The sequence below is a fragment of the Dendrobium catenatum genome, unplaced genomic scaffold (genome assembly GCF_001605985.2).
Source record: "Dendrobium catenatum unplaced genomic scaffold, ASM160598v2 fragScaff_scaffold_719, whole genome shotgun sequence".
NCBI classification, from domain to species: domain Eukaryota; kingdom Viridiplantae; phylum Streptophyta; class Magnoliopsida; order Asparagales; family Orchidaceae; genus Dendrobium; species Dendrobium catenatum.
Window position 1 is genome coordinate 255,003 of NW_021319181.1, and position 24,664 is coordinate 279,666.

The 24,664-nt window shown below is 36.5% G+C and overlaps 1 protein-coding gene across 1 annotated transcript; it reads left to right on the forward strand.

The window, feature by feature from the left end:
• Window positions 1-1,806: 1,806 nt before the first annotated feature.
• Window positions 1,807-16,205, forward strand: LOC114579980. The gene is made up of 2 exons (XM_028696233.1): window positions 1,807-2,413; window positions 15,855-16,205. The coding sequence occupies exons 1-2, from the start codon at window positions 2,285-2,287 to the stop codon at window positions 16,203-16,205; spliced, it is 480 nt and encodes a 159-aa protein (XP_028552066.1). The 5' UTR covers window positions 1,807-2,284.
• Window positions 16,206-24,664: the final 8,459 nt, after the last annotated feature.

A 24,664-nucleotide genomic window follows, 5' to 3' on the forward strand; every position in this document is an offset into this window, starting at 1 on the left:
CCCCACCTAACCCTTTGCGGCATTGGTCTAGGTTGAATAGATGAGTTCGTTTGATTTTACAACTCCAATCTATCCATTTTCATCGATCTGCTCATACTCCGCCCTCATTATCCGCCTAACTTCTCCAAGAATGGCCTGGACTTGAAGATTTGGTAAAGCCGGTTGCTGGGATTCATCAATCAATTATTCTTCATGATTATGGTACATGGCATGTAGAAAAGAAAGAAGGGGAAAGCAGGAAATTTAAAACAAAAATACTTGAAACAAGAAATCTTAAAAAACAATTGGAAATAAGAATCTGAAGTTGAAATTAAAAGAAGCAAATGAATCTTGAACAGAAATTGAAACAGAAGGTAAAAAAAAATCTGAAACAGAAATTGAAAGAAGTAGAAGATCTTGAACAGAAATGGAAAGAAGCAGGCTTTGATACCAAAATGATACAATGTTATTAATTAGGAGTTTAGGGCAAAAACAGGAATTCGGTTTGAAACAAGGATATATGGACTGAAATTTCCATGTATTTATGCGGGTTACCTGAGAGCAGAATAGTTCTTGAAAACTGGTTTGCAAATAATGGAGAGCTGATAGAGTTTTTAGGATTCTGTTTTTTTATAGAAATCTGAGAAACGGAAGGGTTCTTGAAGGCTGTAGACAGCCTCTGGAAGGAGTTCTGGGCAGGACAGAAGAGCGGTGCTGCTGTTCTTGAAGGTCTGGGCTGAGAAGAAAGCTGTAGACAGCCTCTGGAAGGAATTCTGGGCATAATGGAGGAGTGGTGCTACCATTCTTGAAGTTTTGGCAGGTAGGAGTTCTGGGCAGAACCCAAAAGCTGTGCTGCTGTTCTTGCGGCAGAAGTGTGCAGGAAGGCAGGCTGACTGAGAACTGCAGCTGTTTGGATGCTATGGAAGGCGTCAAAGGAAGGGAAGATGACTGGTGATTGGGCTGGACGGCAGGAGAGTTGGGAGGCCTGGATCTTGGATTCTCCCTGAAAAAAACCTACGGCTGAGAGATGGAGGGGAAAGAGGGTCTTGGCTGAGACCTAGAGGAAGGAGGGGTTCTTGGAGACTTCAAGAGGGGGCCCAAAGGGGCAGCAGTTAAGAAACTATTTAACTTAATTACAACAACAACAACAACAACAACAATATCAAGCCTTTATCCCAATACGTGGGGTCGGCTACAAGAATCATTTTTTTCTATTGTGTCTTGTTAAGAGTCACTTCTCATTTAAATCTAATAAAGAAAGGTCATTTCTAATATTTTCTAATCAAGTCTTTTTAGGTCTACCTCTACCTTTCTTAACATAGGTCAAATTTAATGCATCCACTCTCCTAACAGGGTCATCAGAAGACCGCCATTTTACATGACTAAATCATCTAAGGCAGTCTCTAATCTTATCTGTCATTGGAACTACAACTTTTTCACTAATATGCTCATTTTGTATTTTGTCTCTAAGAATAAATCCACTTATCCACCTGAGCATCCTCATCTTAGCAACACTTAACTTAATTTTATGCTTCTCTTTTAATGGCCAACCTTCTGTGCCATAAAGCATTGCAGGGCTCACCACCATCTTATAAAATTTTCTCTTAAGTTTGAGTGGTATTTTTCTATCACACAACAAACCGGAAGCATCCCTCCACTTCAACCATCCAACTTGAATTCTACTAATAATATCCCCATTTATTTCACCATCACTCTGAACAATAGACCAAAGATATCTAAAATGAGTACACTTATTAATTTCTTGATCACTCAAAGTCACAAACCCCCCATTAGATATACTCAAACGATAATTTTTAAACTCTAAGGTTGACCTCCATAATTCGAGTTTACCTTCAACTCCATCTCTAGTCTTATCAACAAGAAGAATATCATCAACCAATAGCATACACCAAGGAACATTCTCTTGCAAACTATTTCACTTAATTGATCAACAAAATTCTATCCAATTTTCATTCACATGGCCTTTAAATATGTAAGTTTGTTACAATTTACATAAAGCCCCTTCAAACTCTCAAAATGCAGAAATAATACATGAATAGTTAAAATAATTCTATTAAAATACTAATTAATCACTTGGAGGAGATTAGCACTTGATGATCCAATTAAGCTCTTATTAACGGTCCTCTTTACATCCTCGTGGGCCCAAAGTTGGGTAAGCAGCCCACTAACTTCTTCTCCACCTTCGTGACTTTGTGTGCGTGTAGGATTTCCAACGGTAACTTGAATAGGACTTCCTTAACCGTTAATTTGATATGTATCATTTGTGATTATTGAAATCTTCTATATGTGTAGGTATTGGTTGTATGCAGCAGTCAACTGCAAATGTTTGGTTGTTACCAATGACGAGATGAGAGATCACTTGTTTGCACTACTTGGAAAGAGCTTTTTTCCAAGATGGAAAGAAAAACACCAGGTATACCTTTATCCTAATTTTTAGTTTACTAAATTTATTTAAGTAAATTGTATTTCATTCATAAATTAGTCTTAGTGGAAGTCTCGCACTATTTTTGGTGATTTTAAGATTTGACCTTCTCACATTTTTCAGTAATGTCTGTTGGTTCGACAGTGTAAACAACGTAAAGCACTCAACGTATTCATCAATAATTGTTCTTTGTGATGCTAGATTTTTTATTTCGTGGAGATACTTTAGTGATTGGGTCTATTTTTCAAATAGCTTGTTCAATGAAATTGCAATAAGGCTTCCAGTGATGGCATCACAATCTATGCTTCTGGCTCCTGCCGTGTATACCATACCAGTGCTTAAACATGGGTGCCCTACTACCTACAATTTCAACAATGTAAAACGAAAGGAGGAAGAAGAAAATTAATGCATAGGAATATCAAAGAAGTGAAGATATATATATATATATATATATTATTTTCATGATATTTAAACCATAAACCTCTACTTTGGAGTTTAAAGGCAATACCTCTCTACCATGTGGTTGGTGGTAAGAAGATAAAAAAAGGGGAGGTGAGAGTAATGGAGAATGGTGTTCTATTTGTTTCTACCTTCACATTGCTATGATGCTGCTTCTAGTTGTGTGGGGAACATAATTTTATGATTGCAAGAAATAGATTTGTCAAAATTTGGCATATAATTGATGGATGAGAATCTAACCCAGCTTACTGGCTGCCCTGATCCTTAAGGCTTACTAGGAAAATATTTGCCTTTGTAAGATAAAGACTGGCTCGACTCCATTTGCAGAACAAAAGTTTAGGAACTCGGCTGCCATGACCAGCTATTAAGAGCGCCGTTCATGGGTTTTTTTTTTTCTTCCGTACTCATTACTGCTAACAATATTGGAAAAACAAAGCTAATTGAGCAAGTGACAGTTAATTTTGGGCTTCTTACCATTCAAATGGTCAAAGCATGTGGTTTTCTAGCACCAATTAGGTTTATTTGTGTTTGGTATGGCTTGTAGGTATTTTCTTATATACATTGATAAATATTTGTGACTGCACCTAATATGGAGGTTGACCTCTCTGCACTGCATTATTTTCTTCTCCAGATCTCATTCCACTTTGAAGTGATGAATTATGCATATTGTTTTTAGTGGAGCTTGTGATTGGTGATTGTTGCTTATTTTTAATTGAAGTGGTTGAGTTTTACAATCGTATGTTTTCTTTTTAAAAGAATTTATCATATTACAATATTAATTATTCATATTGAGTATTGGTTTGGGATTAAATTGAGTGGGTTTGAATTTTTTCTGGTGCAATAAAATGTTGCATCAAAAAATGTTTTATTTCCCCTTATTTATATAGGACTAGGAGAGCTTCATGAAAAGTTACTCCTAAAAAAAAAAAAAACATGATGTTGTAGATATGGACAAACATAGACAGGTGTACTAAACTAGATGGTGCACACATGGCCTCTTTGCCTCTGACAAATATGTTGTCTCTGATGTGGCCCTTTAACGAGTGTCAGGGGCAAGTCTTAGCCAATACCTTGTGCGAGTCTTAGTGATTGAGTTTGTCGAAGTTATTATCTTGGGCAAGTTTATGAAGGTGAGTTCGTAGAGATGAGTGTTGAGTCCATAGGAATAAATGACAAGTCCCTTGTGCGAAAATGGCCAAGTAGGGATGGATTCATCTAATGAAGGCATGACCATAAGCTTTGTAAGTGTGTGCTTCTTGTAGCTTAATCCAAATATACATGGAATACATATATCGTTTGTTTTGGGAAACTACTATGGAAAGGAGAGTACCTGTTAGATCAAATGTTTATTTGGATGAGTTATTTGGACAATCTAGTTGAGAACAAGCGTATCTTTTGGTCTAGTACTCCATATGCGAGCCATATGCCATGAGCTCCACCGGGACAAACTCCTGCTTGTTCATGGATTGGGGCTGGTGCCTGACCCTCAGGATGAGGTTTCCTTTAGGTGAGCATTACTATGACCGCGTGTCCTCTCTGGTTGAGCCATTTGGTAGGAACTTGTTTAATACCTATGAGTTACTTATATTGGCATGTATGGTTGTACATTTAGTTCCTTAATTTACTTGATCTTTTAAAGGGTGATGGACTAGTGAGTTTAAGAAGAGAAACAATTACGTTATTTACTAAATGATAAAAGGGAGAGTAAATGAAAATTACTTCATTGTTTTAACTTGTAATTTGAGTGGAGCTCTGATACGATGCATGCCGAAGGTTTTAATAATTATGTAAGGACTCAAGGGTGAGATGTTTAGGAAGGTTTTAATTTATGAGGGTTTTAATTGTGGAAAGTTTTAGGAATGCTTTTTTATTGTGGATGGTTTTATTTGTGGAAAGTTTTTATATTTTAAGAAGGTTTTAGTTGTGGATGGTTTTAATAATTTAAGAAGGTTTTAATTGGGTGTCAGGTTTATTTAAGGAGGGGCTTTGTTGGTGTGAGTTTCCTTGTGGTGACTAGGGTTTGTGGGAGAGTGGATATATCTCTCAAATATTAGATCAATTGTATCCTTTGTTATTAGCTGAAGGAGTATTAAAAAATCAGCCCTTATATTTGTGTTCCTACATTCTTCTCTATTTTGTTGTTTTTTTCTTCAAAGACACATCAAATTGGTATCAGAGCAAGATTTTGGAGAGATGTCGCAAAGAAGGTGGATGCGTTGGAAGGCAAAGTGGAGCAAATCAAATCCTTGATGGTGGAGTTCTCAACCATCCAAGGAGGGTTTTTTGCCATGTATAATTGGATAGAGAGCCAATTTGGAGGGTTGGAGGAGATGATGTGGAAGCTCTTGGAGATGCAATCCAAAACTCCACCGACAATTCTAATTGCTAACCCTAACCAATATTTAAACGGGATTCCCTTGGTTGAATCTAAAGGAAAGGCAATCGGACAGGAGAGATTCGACAAGGAGAGTTTCTTTCATCAAGAGCCACCTCATTTTTCTTAATTTTTTTTGAAGAGCCACCTCCTAGGGCTCCGATAAGGGGCATATTAGGGTTTTCAGATGGGGGGACAATAATGAGAAAATTTTGTGGTGGAGGTGGCCGACCACTATTAGTGGCATTTTAAGCAAGGGGAGTGGGCGACTAGAGAAAGAGGGGGTAAGCTGAGCCGTGGGGATTGGCTCATTCAAGGAGGGTGGAAGAAAGGTGGGATTCCCACCATCGTTACACGAGGGAAAGATGGATGGATCACGACAACTGCTACACAAGAGGAAGATATTGGGCTAGTGGTGATCTTAGGGTGAGAAAGTTGAAGATGCGAATGGTTGAGGAGAAGAAGAGTAAGAGTTCAATAAATGGTACACAAGCTCGTTTCGAGGATAAATTGATCGATTAGGAGAAAGATGTGAAAGAGGAGGGAAAAGAAATAAACTTACAAAGCTGAGCTGATGGTGTTGATCAAAACCTAACTCTTGTGCAAAGTGATTCTACCTAGACATTCCCATCTCAAGAACCTGTGTTTTCAAAATCCACAAACGAAGATGGGAAAGACATGAAACCAAGGCAATGTCTGAGAATGAAAGAAAACCATTGTAAGCACCTTTGGTTTCTTCTGCTATGGGTATTTATGAAGATGAAAATGTTGAGGCTGAAACGCAGGATGTAACTAATACAGAGTTCTTGAAGGACAAAGTTGACATTCGAATTAATTATGTCAAAAAATACAAAGGATGAAATTTAGGTGTAAAGAGTTGCTCTGCATCTTCAAAGGCTAGATAATTAGTTTGTGGTCTTAGAAGTCAACAATAAGATTATAAACGAGATGGTTCTAGGAAATCATGATATGTAAGAACTGCATTGTCCATTATGACACGGAAAACTAAAGGATGAAAATGATATCAGTTTCTTCAGTAATCAATTGATTGTTTTGAGCAATCAAATCCTGAAACAAATCCAAAGTTACAAAATTGGAGGTTGAGGAGGAGCATTATAAAGTAGTAAACATTGTGATTGATAGCTTCATCATGAAGCAGTTTTTGGTTGAATTGACTGAAAAGAAATTTTTTTCATAAAAGATTGCAGAAAGTACATGGAGAAATTGAAGCATGCAGAAAATTTCTTTTTTGAGCTCAAGCGGGAATGAGCCACTCATGAGAGGAAGCTAATTACACTGTCGGACCGTAATGTAAAATTTTTGGAAGTATGATGATGAAAACATACGACTAAGAAGATTTGTAAGTCATTTGATTCCAAGGACTGAGATTTCAAATGATTGTTATGATAATATTTTGCAGATTATTTGAAATAAAATTGCAGAACTGCAGGCTATTGTTCTAGTTACCAAGGTTGAAATCCATCATTTTCAACTTGAGAAACCATCTTCTTTCCCACTTTTAGAGAAACTTGTACTGATGTTGGTGGAGCTCAGAGCACAAAAATAAAGTGCTTGAGCAAGAATTTGTTTTGAGAAATCAAGAAATTTTTAACCTCCAAAGAAAAAATCACGGATAATGAAGATAAATAAGTAGTTGCAGAAGGATATTAATGCTGACAAATTGCAGGATAAAATGCTAAATATAGAATTGGAGAATGTGTGGTAGATTGTCAGATTTACATGAAGCTTATCTTATATCTCAGAGTGAAATCTCGAAGTTGCTCAAGGAAAATGAATTGTTAACTGTATGATTTAAGTGAGCAAAATGAAGCATTTGAAAATGATTATATCCTTGAAGAAGCTATTGATCATGAGCTTCTCTCATTAAATTTCAGGAGTTGCATTACTGAGAAATATGCTGATATGTAGTGGTTAATTAGTGATGTGAACTTTCTTGATAGGATTATGGGCTTCGAAAATTTGTACCTCGGCCTCTCTACGTCTCTTTTTAGTGATTGGAAATGTTTTAACTAGTTTAGATTATGTGGTAGATTTTAGGAAGGTAGATTAGGTTTTAGATAAGACACTACTAAGAAATTTTGCACTCATTTTGTGAAGACTTTTATGATCTAAGTTCTGGTTTCCCATAGACGCATGCCCTTATATTTAATTACCCCTCTCGATAATGAGAGAGAACTTTCGATTAAGGCTAGTCATTAAATAGGCCATAATAATTACATAGCAGTTAGTAACAACAATTTTAGGGTATGAATTAGCTTTGAATTTTGGAGTTTAACATTTGAAATTTATTGTCGTATACTTAAAACGAGTGATGAAGGAATGAAGACAACCCAATCAAGATCCAATGGTTTCGTTATCCCGGGTTTTTATGGTTTTTGGTCTACTTAGTCAGAGGAGGTCGTCGACCCAACATGACAGAAAGAACCTTATTAACAACCATGGGTTGTTTCATCTAATAATATCTTATAGACCTGGGGTGGTTGTTAGTCGAAGGTGATGAATTTAAGAAAGCCCATGCTGGTGATGAATCTTTTGAGAATGAATTGTAGTAATACATTCCAAAAGACATCCGCTCTTTGTGAGCTGAAATTATTCTTTAATTCATCAGTTTTGCCGAAATGTTGCAAAGTGTGGATGTATTTTAATTTTATGTTTTTGTTTATTAAATTTCTATTTAAATATTTATAATTTGATAGATATTAGATTTGAAATTTTAATAGGCTTTAAAAATTGACTCCTCTGATTGAGATTTTGAAAGTAGAGTCTCATTTGGTTGATATTTTCTGTCAGCACGACCATCATCGGGGTTACATGGTTGTCATTTGAAAATATCTATATTTTGTAAGAATTTGAAAGCATTTAAAAGGAAGAGTTTCCTCCAATTGAGATTAACTTTTAACACGGTCATAATCGGGGTGTTTGAGCATTTTAAGCAAATATGCTAAGCATTCTTAGTTCTCGCATTTAGTAATTTGATATAAAGATTGGAGCACATGCAGGATATGAAGAGTTATAAATGTTCTATTACACACATATGAGAAGCCATCAATGATGGATATGGTAACACTCATTAACAACCCAAAAGCTTCAATGTTTCCTACTTCCTATTTTTTTGCGGGAATTTAGGAATGGCGGAGGACTGCCGGCGATCGCCGTCTGTTATTCCTCTGCATCAAACAACGGCCAATGAACAAGGGTTTTTTGTATGAGTCAGCAGCTCTAAACAACAGCCAATGAACAAGGGTTTTTTGGATGAGTCGGCAGCTCTAAAGGTATGGCGTCTCTACCCGAAGGAAGATCACGAACTACACCTCTTAGGAGTTCGGCTTTACGGATCACAGAGGGTTATCGACCACCAATGCAACAAACAACTATGGTTGAAGGTAATGGAAAGATGATTGCGGATAATTAGGTTACACCTAAATCTACACAGCCAAGATTGAATATTCCAAATCCTGGGAAGAACTATTTTGAAGCTTCGTCTTCTGGTTTGAAGCTGAAAGTTAATAAATTTATTACACCTAATGCTTCCGGTATTTTTGTACCTACAATCAGAAATGTCTTGAATCAAGATTATATTTCATATGCTCCATCTAATCCTGTAGAGATGGTGAATGCCATAGATCCTAATAATATGGTGAAGAATCCTGTATTGGTTGAGAAATCTTCGAATGTTCAGAATATGCCAAATTCATGGAATGTTAATCCACATATAAAAGTTAATTTGAATCTTGTTTCTACTGAAATTTCAGAAGATGGAATTCCTCTCAAGCTAAATTCAGACCATGAGAATGCCAATGTCCAAGTGTTGAAGAAATTCTTTGGTGGTTCAAGTTTTAGAAGAGAATGTTCTATTTCCATTTTATAGTATGGAGTTGAGAAAGCAATGGAATAAATTTGGAGGATTTCATCTAACATCATTGGGGTTAGATTGGATTTTATCTCCTTTTCATTCTTTTGAAGCTTTGGAGGGAGTTCTGAGTGGAGGTCCTTGGTATGTGGGTGGGTACATTGTTAGAATTAATAGATGGGCACCATCTTTTTCTCCTCATTGATTAAAGGGGTATCCTCTCCAGTTCTGATAAAAATGTGATGGGGACATCGATAAGAGGTTTCGATGCGTCTATCAGAGGCGACACAGGAGATCGATGGCCATAATGGAGAATATTTACTTTTGATGCATTTTATGTATTAGTTATTTTATTTTATCCTTTTTTCGTTTTTGCCCTTATGGGTAATTCGTCACTATTGTAGCCCAAGGGGCATTCTCATCTTTTAATTTTTTTTGTCATTGTGAAGCCTATATAAGTGGCCATGTCTTATGTATTGGATGATGATTAATGAATGAAAATTTGTTTGTTTCTTCTTCTTTTTCTTGCATGAGCTAGAGAGAAGGGAAAGAGAGCTCGAGGTGAGCTAGCGTAAGGCCCACCAGTCGTTGGAAGAGTCCGCGGCTCGTGGTAATTCCTTATCCTATCTTTTGTGTTTTCTCTCATCCTCTTTTCCCTCCCCCATCCACCGTCTCCTCCCCAAGCGCATCTTCCCCCGTGGTTTAACCCTTCCCACCATTTCATCCACTAACCTCCCCACTTCAAGTCCAACCACCTTCAAGTCCATCTCAACCCGACGGCAAAGCCCCTCTTCCTGTGGCCACCGGCCACCCTCATGCCCCAAGCCATTATGATGATTTCAATCATTATAATGACTCCTTAATTTAGATCTAGCATTAAAAGGAGTTAATGAATTTTGAAATTCAAAAACTTTCATTATTTGTGAAATCTAAATAAGGAAAGTTTTCAAACTCAATATTCAAATGAAACTTACTTTGAGGACTCATTTGTTTTCCCTCCAAATGGCCCGAGCTTGCTTGGAAAGAACTTAACTCCTCTTAATCTCCCTCCCCCCCTCTCTCTCCATGCAGCCGGCCTACTAGGGCCCTCTCCATTTAATGCTTATTTAAGGCATTAATTGAAAGTTAATTAGAAATCAAATTTCGAATTATTCTCCCCCCAATTTCATTCAAATCCTGAAATTAATTTCAGGTTTTGGAAATAAAACCCCCATCCCCTCTCTCTTGAACCCGCCGGCCCCCATTAATGGGCTCTCCCAATGTTTCTTATTGAGGCCTCAACTCAAATTGGATTTGAAATCAAATTTCAATTTGATTCCCTCCAAGGTTAATTAAATCTGAAACTTATTTCAGATTTATTTCAGGTTTACTGAAATCTGATTCCAAATCCCAACCTCCCTTCCCCCTTGAAGCTGCCGGCCCCTCTCCCTCCTCCCTCAAGCCGCCGACTTCTCTCCCCACCACCATCTCTCTTTCTTCCTACTTGTGTACCTTACTTCTCATGCTTATGATGAATGGCCGATCCCGAGGTTGACCATAGTTTCGCCTACAATGATCGTGGGGAGATAGACATTCTTCTCTCTCATTTCTATGACCCCGATTGGGAATACGACGAGACGGTGGAAAGATACGTCAAGCGCATCCTCCATCGCTTAGCACATACGATCGATCTTCAAAAGCCTAAGACGCCTTGGCTTCTCGTTGGGAGATCCACCCCTTCTCCGTCCGTGGCTACCGCTCCATCAATGAAGACCTTGGGTACTATCTTCCTAGTGGCGATTTCTCTCATTGTATGCTTCATCCTCAACCGCTAAGCCATACTTTGAGTGTGAGTGAGTATGGTAACTCATCGTGAACTTTCTAAACATTAATCATGTGATTTTATTACATATTTGTTTTTACTGAGATAATTTCAGATCTATCTTAACTTGTTCTAAATTTCTAGTCTTGTAATTGCTTATCATAATAAAATTGACGATTGAGAGTTCTTTTATCTCGCCTTACGAAACATTGTTCTTAAGTAGCAAGCATCGTGCATCTTTTAATATTTCTGTGCAATTCATATGTCTCACATCAAAATGCCTCATCTCCCTTTGCATTGCTGGGATGAGATTAATATAGCCAAGATTGCTTCCAAGGTGGGTGTTCCCTATGCTCCTTGATGGAAACATGTTCAAATGGGGAAGAAGGAAATTCGCAAGAGTTTTTGTGTGAATTAATCTGGATACAAAATTTCTAGGAGGTATTTGGGTGGATTGTTTGGGTGGAAGTTTTTTTCAGAAAATAGAGTATGAGAAAATCTTTTATTTTTTGTTTTAAATGTGGAGAGATTGGGCATAAGGAGAGTTTGTGTCTTGAATTAAATGTTGTTGTTTACAAGATTAATCCTCATAATAAAGATGCACCAATTACTATTTCAGATGAAGGCAATAATGGAGGTTTGAATAAATTGTAATATGGTGAAATAGAGTATGGGCTGTGGATCCACGTTAAATTTCAGAACAGGAAGAGGAAATTTGCTAGAAACAAGTAGCTAAACATGAAAGATTCTAAGTAGGAGGTTCCTTCTCGGGCTAGACTCAAAGAAAATGGTATGGGATATTCTACTGTCATTCAAATTGAGGAAGATCGTGAGCTGAATAATAATCTGGATAATTATTTATTAAATACAAACAAATTCAGTTTGCTTATGGAGCCTACCGGTGATAAAGATAAAGACGATGAACAAATGAATCTAGATGCACTAGTTACTAATGTCTATTATAAGGATAATATAGTTGACTGCAATGAGAATTCAGAAGGTAATCAGACCTTGCGGATTAATGCAAATGGAAGTGTGGAATGTAATGCTAAGGAAGTATATAAAAGTCTGAATGCAAATAATTCTAGTTCTCCTGGAATTCATAGTTCTCAGTTGGCGTTGGGAGTGAAGCTTGTTAATAATGAATCAGCTACTCTTGAAGATAATCCAGTTGATAGTGGAAATGTTGAACGTTCATCAGCAGACTTTGATGTTAATGGGAATGCTTCTATGCAAATAAATAAAAATTTATCTTCTACAAGTGCTATTATGGAGGCGAGTTCTGTTAGAAATAAACAGAAGCTTGCTAAAGAAGTTAAATCTTTAGGGCCCATTGATGATATCCCAAGAAAAAAGAAGAGGAGAAGGCAGTGGTTCGCATGGTGCTTGGGACGATGTCTTCTTTCTTGTTTTGGAATTGCAGAGGAGCCATTTTTTAAAAAAGAAAGAAGATTCTCTGTATCTTAGGGAGTTGGTGAGGGATAATGAGGTGTTTTTTATTGGGTTGGTAGAGATGTGGTTGTCTTGTTTGGATAGAAAGGAAGTTAATAGGATTATTGGGATGTATTGGGATTTTTTTCATCATCCTGCTAATGGTACTTCTTGAGGTATTCTTGTTTTGTGGAATAGGTCGGAGGGTAGTTTTGATGTTGTTTTTGACTCATCTCAGGTTGTGTTTGGGTGTTTCAAAATTCCTAATAAGGGGTTTTGGAATGTTGCTATGATGTATGGGAGTAAGGATGTGTGGGCTAGAAGATGTTTATGGGAGAGTCTTGGTAAGGTATTGGTGGGTGATATTCCTTCTATAGTGGGAGGGCATTTTAATTGTATTTTGTCCAAGGAAGATAAAAGAGGAGGGAAAAGGCTTATCCTCCCAAGGTTCTCAAGAAATGAAGTCCTTTTTAACTAACAATGATTTGCATGATGCATGTATTGTTGGAACAAGTTAAGGTATACTTGGTGCAATAATAAGGATGTCAATTCGAGGATTTGGGAAAGGTTGGATAGATGCTTGTTGAATTCTGCAATTCTTCAGCAAGTCCCTTATGCTATGGTAATGCATCTAGCGAGAGTGGCTTCAGATCACTCTCCTATTATTTTTAAGTTAAAGGATACTTCGAGGATGATGTTTGGAATTCATACCCTGCAGCGTGAAATGTGGTGCTTAAAGCTTGGAGAAGATCTGATTTTGGCAATGAGGCTGAAATTCTAAAGAGGAAGTTGAATAGAGCACTGAAAGCATTGTATTATTGGAATAAGAATAAAGTTAGGGACCTATCTGTATTGAAGGAGGCTTTGAAGAAGGAGATTATGGAGTTGCAACATAAAGAAAGCTTGGACGAGGGTTTAAATAAGCAAGATATGCTTCTGTTAAGGAGTAAGGTGCATGAGATGAACGTCACATTACGGTTTTTGTGGAATCAGAGAGCCAAAACAAGATGGATCCAAGAAGGTGATACAAATTCAAAGTTTTTCATGACTATGATTCAGCTAGAAGAAATGGGAAGCAAATTAATCAAATAAGTGATGCTAGTGAAGGCCTTGTGGTAGATCAAGATAAAATTAAATCAGCTTTCCTTAAATTCTTCAATCAGAAATGGAAGCAAAGGGATTGCAACCTCTCGGATTGGCCTAAATCGTTTAATCAACACAGAATTGTTAATGCTGAATGGAATATGCTTAATGCTGATTTTACTCAAGATGAAATGCTGGAAGCTGGCAAGAGATGCTTAATGCTGATTTTACTCAACAATAAATCTCCAGGTTTGGATGGTATTACCGCTTCATTTATTAAGTTCTACTGGAGTATCATTAAAGACGATGTATGGAGGGCAGTTAATAGATTTTTCACTAAGGGAGAGATGCATCCTGAGTGGAAGGATACATTAATTGTTCTAATCCCAAAGGTTAAGAACCCATTGGAGCCTTCGCAATTCAGACCAATTAGCTTGTGTCAATCGATTTTTATAAGGTGGTGGCTAGAATGATAATGAGCCGTGTGAAATATTGTTTGCCCAAAATCATTGCCGAAGATCAAATTGCTTTTGTACCTGGTAGATCTATGTCGAACCATTGTTTATTGGCTCAAGAAATCTTCAATAAGTTCAGATTTTCCAATTCCAAGAAAAGACTTATGCAGGTAAAAGTTGATATGGAGCAAGCATATGATTGTTTGAGTTGGCCAACACTAGCTGAGTCTTTAAGTTGGTTTGGTTTTCCTCCAAGACTCATTAATCTTATTATGGAATGTGTTCAAAATGTGAGATTTTCTATACTTATTAATGGTAGAAGATCTGGTTGGATTTAAGCTAAAAGGTTGTTTAGGCAAGGATGTCCATTGTACCCTTATTCGTATATATTGTGCTCCCAACTTCTTTCTAATGCTATATATCAAAGGGGTGCTAAATTGGGTATTAAGATATCTCCAATATCTTAATAAATTACACATTTATTATATTCTAATGATGTATTATTATTCTCAAATGCTTCTATGAGAGCAGCTCGTTGTATGAAGAAAATTTTGAGGGATTTGTGTGGTTGGACCGGCCAAAAAGTGAATAATATGATATCTCAAATTCTATTTGGAAATTCAATAAAGAAAAGGTGCAAGAAGAAAATTTATAATAAGTTGCGGTTCATGATAGTGAAAGAAATGCAATGTCTTGGTGTGAAGATGGCGTTAAGAATGCTTGTAAGTTTTGATTTCTAAATCATTTTAGGCCATGCGTTAGAGAGGCTAAATGCATGGGGAAATAGATGTCTTTCGTTGGCGGGAAGTGTTCTTCTCATAAAAAACACTTTTCTTTCACTACCTATTTTTTATCTACACATTCCTTGGTCCCTAAAGGAATACTATATGAGTTGGATAAAATTTTTAAAGATTTCTTATGGCACAAAGACAAAGGTCGGAGAGGCTTACATTATGTTACATGGGAAGATCTTTATAAACCAAAGTTGCTTGGTGGATTGGGTCTTCATTCTTCAGTTGACAAGGTGGGACCTTTGAGGTTTATAATTACTTAGAGATTCATTCAGAATCCACATTCTTTATGTAATCGATCTATCATTTCAAAATATGGAAGTGATGTGTGGAGTGGTATAGTTAAAAGAGGAAACTCTCCATCTTGGAAATTTCTGGTGGATGGAGCTAAGTATTTAAAAAATATTGTTAGATGGAAGTTGGTGAATGGCAATAAAGTGAGTGTCATGAATGATACGTGGATCTTTGATAAACCTCTCAGTAAATGGCCTACTTATGTTAACTGTGATGAACTCCATAATGAATCATTTCAGAATTTTATTTCAAATGATGGCTTCTGGAACTGTGTGGAGTTGCAAAAAGTTTTTCATGAGGAGTTGGTTTAGGTTATCAAAGAAATTCAATTATTTGCAGATTTTGATAAAGATTACATTGAGCTTATTAATCAACATTCGAGTAAATCAATCACTACTCTGTCATTTGAAGCTTCAATGGAATTTGACTTGCATCAGAGGACGACGGAACAAAGCCAAATCGAGACATTGAATTGTATTAAGAAATTCAATCTTATTCCTAAGGCTGAATTGTTTTGGTGGAGATTATGCAAAAATGCTCTCCCTACTAACTCCTAGGAACTTATTGCAATCAAATAGATGTGCTAGAGGGTGTCATGAGGTGGAGAATCAAGAGCATGTGGTTGTTCGCTGCATTCAGTTGCTTCAGATTCTGCATAAGCTTCGTGAATGTGGGTTTCAAGTTCATATCTTTGATTCTTTTGCAAACTGTTTAGAGGAGTTGAAAAGAATGTCTATAATTAATTTGTATATTGTCAAATTATACTGTACAATAGTCTATTTTTCCTGGAAATGGCAGAATCAAATAAAGCTAGGATTGGCTACATTATCTGTTAATTTTTTGTCTTCGAATGTTTTAACTTCCATCATGCAGCCGTCAAAGAATCCAATACTGGAAAACATGGATGCTGATCTCCGGTTGGAGTCCCATGATGTTTGGCATCCTCCACCTCTAGATTGGATAAAGTTCAATGTGGATGCTTCCCTTATGGAATCATATAATGCGGGTATTGGAGTTATTATTAGAAATCACAAGGGGCGGTTTCTTCGTGCGTTTGGTAAGCAGTTGAGGCATTGGGATGTAGCTACTCTTGAGCTACAGTCTATTCTCTTACTTAGAGAGCAATTGCAAAGGTGGATGCTACAATACAAGGGTGTAATTATTGAAGGAGACAATGCTAATGTGATTAAGTGGTTTCATGAATCCTTGAAGAAGGTGAAATGACAGCATTATGAAAATTGGAATAAAGATTTGATTTTCCTTAATGATTTTAATAATGGTATGTTTCATTTGATTTCTAGAAATTGTAATGATGTAACCGACTATTGTGCTACTTTAGCTTTAAGTAGTAGTTTTGTTTTTTATTGTTTTTCAGTTAATTGCATTCCTTCTTCTTTGTTTTATTTATTGAAAGGAGTGTGATAACTATCTTTAGTTGATTGTAAGTTCTTTTTATTTTAATGCAAATTACAACCTTCAAAAAAAAAAAAAAACTTCAATGTTTGGGATTTCTTGTTGTTGACTTGATTAGGCCAATTCAATTAAAAGAGTTGAATAGATAAAGCATAGGATGCTTAAGACATTGAAAGTGGTTTGTATAGAATAAATAATTGAATGAACTGGAACCTGTTTGAGCTACAAGTAATGTAGTTTAGATTGGTTGTAAAATTGGGAAATGTTCCACCCTACAAGTGTCTTGCATAGTGACTCTAACATCTTCATAAACAACCATGGATAAATCTGGCCTTTTTCTGGGGGAATGATTAAGACCTTCTTAAGTGATTCAAAGGTTTATTTTTGGAATCGTGTTAATGTTGTAGTTAAAAAAATTCTCTTTTGACTCTCCAATCTTTCCCTTAAGTGTTGGAGTTTGTGGCTGGCGATTGTCTACCAAATGATCTTCCATCAACTTGGCCAATTGAGAAGAATGCAATAGTTATTGCAGATGTAACATATGCATTGGATAGCTCCTCAAACTAATTGTTAAAAATCTTGCAGTATAGATTGTTATTACACCTTGGCATGCTCCCTTTTCAAGTTTAATATAACTAAGAACCAAAGCATTATGAAATATTTTCTTAAAAAAGGAATCCATGAACTTATTTATCTATTGAGCTGTATCCATTAGTACTAACTTGGTGCCGGTCCATCCATGTAGGGCAATGCATCTGTTAATTTTTGCTTTTCCAAAAGGTTGTAATAAGAGAAGAATTAGTCAGGTTCAAACAACCAACTTTGAGATTTATTACCCTTAAAGTGCGGTATATCAATTTTCACTGCCTCTAATGAAGATCTTGGATTGTGGTCGAAAGACATTCATGAGCAGACCCTCCTCGTTATTACCATTAGGCTTCAGATGTTCTGATCGATCAATCCTCTCTTCAATTGAGGATAAAAGATGTGACACATTGTTGAGGATCTTTGTCATCATTGATACCAGCTCCTCTACCTTGTCTAGATGTCTAAGACACTGCTTGAAGATTGGCAACTCTCTAGTTTCCATCAATGAAGAGGCAAGTAGTTTTAAGTGATGAAAAGTGGTCAGCAAGAGTGGAGCTAGGTTGGGTTTGCACCGAGATGCTTCTGTTGAGGGATCTTTCTCTTCTTCTCCAATTCCTATTGTGCACTTAACTATCCTCCCTCAATAGAAGTCGACAAATAATCGTGGACATCAATATGGATCCGCTTCTCACAAAGGCCAATCTAATTTCAATGGCTTTTGATCTCAGCTCGATAGTATTTCCGAAGTATCTACATTACTAGCTGGAAAAGCTATCATTGAATGATCCGCACATATTAGTGATGAGGAGGCTCATGCCGATTTGTTAGAGTATATTCCTTAGCCAAAAATTTTAAAAAAGTGGTCATAAAAAATGCTGATCTAAGAGGTGAGTGAACCAAGCATGCAAAGAGAATCAAAAGTTGGCAACAATATTAGAACTTAAACCTCTTGAAGAAGACCTTAAGCGTCAAGAAGCAAACATTTGTAGCTTGATCAACTATTAGAGCTAAATACCAAGTAATGACTCCTTATGCTTACAAAATAATGGGCATTGAAACTCTTATAGAAGAATTTGGTGGTGTTGAATTGATAGAATTAATAAAATAGGTTTTGTTTTTTTGCTTAAATGCTTCATGTAATATTGCTTAGTAGTGAATGTTTGTAGAGATAATTATAGCTTCCAACAGAGATATGAGTGCATGTGTTTTACATGTTTATCTAGTTTACATTTAGTGAGTGTTATTATTTTTTTATTTTTTTAATCTAATTAAGTGTGGGTATTTTGTTTGTTTAAAATTTCAGTAATTTCCTAGCGTCCCCCCACCCCCTCCTCCGTATAGGAGGTCGTGTAGGCACTTGCTTTTCAATATTTCCGGTTGGATAAAAAATGAGATATCGTGAGGTATTTGTGTGTTCATTTTTCTTGACCAGATCAAGGATATAGGTCTTCTAGGTGGATCAAAGATATAATGACGGCTCTTTGACACCTATTGTTGAAGTAAAAAAGAGAGAAGTTTATACCTCTATGCACGGTGAGTGACGACGACGTAGGAATTTGGCAAGTTAGAAACCCTTCTTTTATTGATTTTTTTGTAACCATGGATAAATATATGAGGAATAGGTGGTTGGATATGGAAGCAAGATCGGAGGCTGGGTATGTTGGGTTGGACGGGAGCGGGAGATTATGTCGGATAGGTCGAGTATGGCTCAATTGAACATGAGGACAAGTCGTAGACTGAAGTTTTGTGCCAGTTACAGGTTGAAGTTGTGTGTTGAGGAGGAATCGCAGGACTAGGGCGAAGCTCGGATCAGATCGCAGGACGGGCCGACACGGTCGTATGGCGATTTAGAACTGTAGAGGTTAGCTTTTGCGTGTTGAGTCCGGTCGAGGGCGGGAGGTTTGGGTGGAATCGTTTGCGACAAAGGGAGATGGGATTGGTTGCGACTGAGGGAGACACAAGGGAAGGAGTCAGGCTCGAAGGTCTTCCTTCAGCTTAATGTGTTTGTGTGAGAAATAGAGAGATGAGAAACAAAGGTTGAGTGTGAGGGGGACCGGGTGATTTCATTCGTGAGAGTTGAATGGAGAGTGAGAGAGCAGGCTAGTAGGTTTTGTGCCTAACTGGGAGTTACTTGAGCAAACTGTTGCTTCGTTTGAGAGCGAACCATTAAGGTGGGGCCAATCGGGCTGGTTAGTAGTCAACAAGAATCACAAATGATCTAGGGTAGGAGATTAAAGTATGATTCAGATCTTAATTGGGCTCTGATACCACTTTTGTCACGACCCATCCCAGATGCTCGATCTAACAAGGCGGGTACGAAAAGTCGGACCATAGTACATTTCTAAAAGTATTAAATAATTCATCATCAAAAACTTTTCTATAAACTAAAGAACCACTAAACACAAAAATCTAATTTACCTGTTATCATTTGCACGGCGTCTTCTGTAAACATGTTCTTCTCTTTCTGTCATTTCTTTTCTTTAGGAACTTACCTGAAACATTTAAACTTGTGGTTTGAGTTTACTAAGTAAACTCAGTGGGTAACTATATAAATTTATCATTATAATATAATTTAACATATATTATATCCTTTCTTAATCGTGTTTCTTTCAATTCATTATCTTAATACTTCTTTGAATATTTTCATTTAAAATAATTTGAAGCATTTGTTATCTTTAATATTTCATTTATATTTCATTTTCCCATTTAATTTGCACAGGAGCACCGTCTCAAAGTACCCAAAGGTACAACCTTTTCCATTTGATTTCCTTTTCCCATTTTCGTAGAAATTTCCTTTTCCTTTTTCGTGCACGAGTACGGCGTCCCCAGCCAGTACCATAATGGGGTGACTCCTGTCGTTTTCAATACCCTTTTCCTTTATCTTCTTTTCTTTTCTTTTCTCATTTCATCGTTATTGATACAATTGCATACAACACATCTTACTTGTATCTCATAAATATTACTTAGTCATTTGCATATACGAATCATGTACATGTGTATTTTTCTTTCTAAACTTTACTTTCTATTTCTTTGATATACTCATAACATATCCTTTTTCTTTTCTATAATTGTACTCATACATGTCGTTGCTTATTTTAGTTAACATATTTCTCAAAATAGAGAAAATCATAACATCTATCAATTTGCGATATACTTCTTTCTAAAGAAATAGAATGAAATAAAGAAATTAAACTTTTAAAATACCCACTTGAAACTTTTCAGGTCTCGAGCGAATTACTTTGATCAATTTCTCTTCAGAATCTCGCGGGATCAACCATACAACTTGATCTTTCACTTTCTAAAACCCTAAAATTCAAAATAACTTTCATTGTAAACTTAAAATTTAATACATAATAAACTATTAAAGAATTTTCCCGAATGAATTTCTCAACTCTCAAATCCTTCTCCCAATTCCTTTTTCTTCGCTAAATCCTTCCTTCCTTCAAGAAATATATCGTCACTTTAAACGAGTAGGAGGAAGAATTTATAGGAAAATCCAAAGAAATTTCAACAAACCTTTTTCCTATTTTCCCGTCGTTTCTTCCTTTCGTTGCAAATCTCTCCAAACTTCTTCTGTATAACAATAAGAACGAAAAGGTTTGTTTTTCTTATCCTAGAAGCGATCATTTGCTAAAATTGAAAAGCGAAATTACCTCGCTCTCGCATGAACCCCGGTTCGCCCTTCATGTTCGCGGCGAACTGCTGTTCCGCGAACTCTTCTGTTCGTGTATAATAGGTTCAGGCGGCGTGGGTTCACTTAACCGGCCGGATGAAGCCGGTTTTATTACAATCTCCCTCCTGTATTTAATTTCGTCCTCGAAATTAAAATCAATCAAAAGAAAACGTACCTTAGTTAAATAAATGAGGATATTGACTCCTCATTTCAGCTTCTCGCTCCCAGGTGGCATCTCTTTCTAATCCATGTTTCCATAAAATCTTCACAAAAGGAATTGCCCTATGCCTCAGTTGTTTTACATCATAATCCAGTATTCTTTCAGGTTCCTCAACATATCTCAAATCAGGTTGCAATTCAATGGATTTTGACTGTATTCTTTTAGAATCATCTGAGACATACTTCGAAGCACTGATATGTGAAACACATTATGAATTCCTTGCATATGTACTGGTAGATCCAATCTGTATGCCATATTCCCAATCTTTTCAATAATTTCATAGGGACCTATGAATCTTGGGCTCAACTTCCCTGTCTTTCCAAACCTTTGAACATCTTTCATTGGGCTAACTTTTAAGAAAACAAACTCTCCAACTTCGAATTCCACTGGTCGGTGCTTTGCATCAAAATATTTCTGTTGCCTGTCTTAAACTGCCTTTAATCTGTCTCTAATCAATCTGATTTTGCTAGTAGCCTTATCTACCATTTCAGTTCCAATTACCTTTCTTTCACCAGTTTCTAACCAACACAAGGTTGTTCTGCACTTTCTTCCATAAAGGGCCTCATATGGTGTCATTCCAATGCTAACTTGAAAACTGTTGTTGTAAGCAAATTCAATTAATGGTATGTGAGTCTCCCAATTTCCTCCAAAATCTAAAACACATAATCGCATTAAATCTTCTAAGGTTTGAATTGTTCTATCTGATTGTCCATCTGTCTGTGGATGAAATGCTGTACTGAAAGTCAATCGTGTACCCAAAGCTTTCTTGAATTTTCTTCCACAATTTAGAAGTAAAACGGGCATCTCTGTCTGAAACAATAGATTTTGGAATTCCATGCAATCTCACAATTTCATCAACATATAGCTTTGCTAACTTTTCCACTGAATATGTCTGCTTGATTGGTAATAAATGAGCTGATTTGATCAATCTATCAATAATAACCCATATTGCATCTCTACTCTTCCTCGACCTGGGTAATCCAATTACAAAATCCATCGCAATGTCTTCCCATTTCCTCTCAGGTATGGGTAAGGGTTGCAGTTGATCACTTGGCTTTTGATGTTCTGCTTTGATCATCTGACAGGGAATGCATTTTGCTACAAATTCTGCAACACTTCTCTTTAATCCTGGCCACCAAAATAAACCTCTGAGTTCCTGATACATCTTTGTACTGCCTGGGTTAATTTCATATGTTGAGAGGTGAGCTTCTTGCAATATTTTCTCTCTTAAGCTTCCAACCTTTGGAATATAAATTCTGCCTTTATACTTTAATAACCCTTCTCCATCAACAACAAAGTTTTCTAATTGTCTTGCTTGTACCCTCTATATGATGGCCTAGAATTTTTCATCCTGAGATAATGAATTGAGCACTCTATCTTTCAAAGTAGATTGGATCATCAGCTGATTCAACATCATATCCTTTGTCTCTTTTTGATTGACCACTGAAATTTCTAACTTTTCCATATCTCTGATGATCTGCTCCTGTTGGGTGATTAGCCAATTTGCATTTCCAAGTGTTTTTCTGCTAAGTGCATCTGCAACTACATTTGCCTTTCCAGGATGATACTGTATATCCAAGTCATAATCCTTAATGAGCTCTAACCATCTTCTCTGTCTCAAATTAAGCTCTTTTTGATTGAAAATGTACTTGAGGCTTTTATGATCTGTAAACACTTCGCATCTGACCCCATACAGGTAATGTCTTCATATTTTGAGTGCAAAAACTACAGCTGTCAATTCTAAATCATGAGTATGATAGTTCTTTTCATGAATTTTCAGTTGCCTTGAAGCATAGGCTACCACTCTACCATACTGCATCAATACACATCCAAGTCCTCTCAATGAAGCATCACAGAAAATTTGGAACCCTTCTGAACCTGATGGAATTGTCAAAATTGGGGCAGTCATTAGGCAATTCTTCAACTTCTGGAAAGCTCATTCACACTGATCACTCCATTCAAATTTTACTGCTTTCTGGGTTAATTTGGATAATCGCACTGCTATCTGAGATAACCCCTCTACAAATCTTCTGTAGTAACCAGCAAGTCCAAGAAAACTCCTCACCTCTGAAACAGTTGTTGGCCTTGGCCAATCTGATATAGCTTGAATTTTATTTTGATCAACTGAAATTCCTTCTCCACTAATCACATGCCCCAGAAAGTTTACACTGCTCAGCCAAAATTCACACTTTGAAAATTTGGCATACAACTTGTTCTCCTTTAATGTTTGCAACACTACCTGTAGATGACTGGAATGGCTTTCTTCATCTCTTGAATAAATCAGAATGTCATCAATAAATACAATCACAAATATGTCCAGAAATGGTTTAAAAATTATGTTCATCAAATCCATAAATATAGCTAGTGCATTTGTCACCCCAAATGGCATTATCACAAATTCATAATGACCATATCTGGTTTTGAAAGCTGTCTTTGCTATATCTTCCTCCTTAATTCGTAACTGATGATATCCAGATCTCAAATCAATTTTAGAGAAAACTGTAGCCCCTTCCAATTGGTCAAAAAGATCATCAATCCTGGGCAATGGATATTTATTCTTAACAGTAAGCTTATTCAGTTCTCTGTAATCTATGCACATTCTGAAGCTCCCATCTTTCTTCTTTACAAACAGTATTGGAGCTCCCCACGGTGAGGAACTTGGCCTGATGAAACCCTTATCAAGCAATTCCTATAACTGACCTTTCAGCTCCTGTAACTCTTTGACTGCCATTCTGTAAGGTGCTCTTGCCACTGGTTCTGAACCCGGTATCAATTCAATAGTGAAATCTATCTCTCTTTCTGGTGGTAATCCTGACAAATCATCTAAAAACACCTCTGGATACTCTCTGATTACAGGTATATCTTTCAACTCTTTAACTTCCTTATTTGTATCATTTACTTGAGTAAGAAAACACTGACATCCCTTAGATACAAATTTGTATGCTTTCATATAGGTGATTATCATTGAAGAAATTCCTCTCTCACCATAAAACTTCAATTCTCCTTCTGGAAATTTAAACTTCACAATTTTCTTGTTGCAGTCAATAACCACAAAATGCTTTGATAACCAATCCATTCCCAATATCATATCAAACTCTTGCAATGGTAAAACATTCATAGAGGTTTCAAACTCTTTTTCATTTAATTTGAAAGTCACTTTACATACACCATTTACATTCATAAATGATCCATCTGGCATTAAAACTTTCAAAATTACATTGGTCTCACAAACATTTAATCCAACTATTTTAACAAATTCTTCTGAAATGAAAGAGTGTGAAGCTCCTGTATCAAAAAGAATCCGTACAGGCTTTCCTTGCATCATAATTATACCTATAAATTACATAAAAAGACATAAACATACATCATTCTTTTAATAATACTTTCATAATACATATTCATTCACTTCTCATTTTTATCACCTGTAATCACTTCAGGTGAATCCTTAGCATCCTTCTGAGTTAGTGCATATACTCTAGGCAGAGTATTCTGTCGGCTTTGACTTGATCCTGGAGTAGAAGCAGCTGATTCCATTGTTCTTGGTCTTCCAACATTCCTCTGAGATCCATTATTCATCTTTGATTCTCCTGGTAGTCTTTGCCCCAGAGTAGGACAGTTCTTAGCTATATGACCAGGTTGATGACACCAGAAACAAGTGTTTGTACCAGATAAGCATTCTTCTTTATATTGTCTTCCACATTTGTTATAACTGTTCACACTTGAACTGTCACTGCTGCTAGACTTTGTCTTTTTCCAATTAAATTTCCCACTTTGTGAAAAAGATTTGCT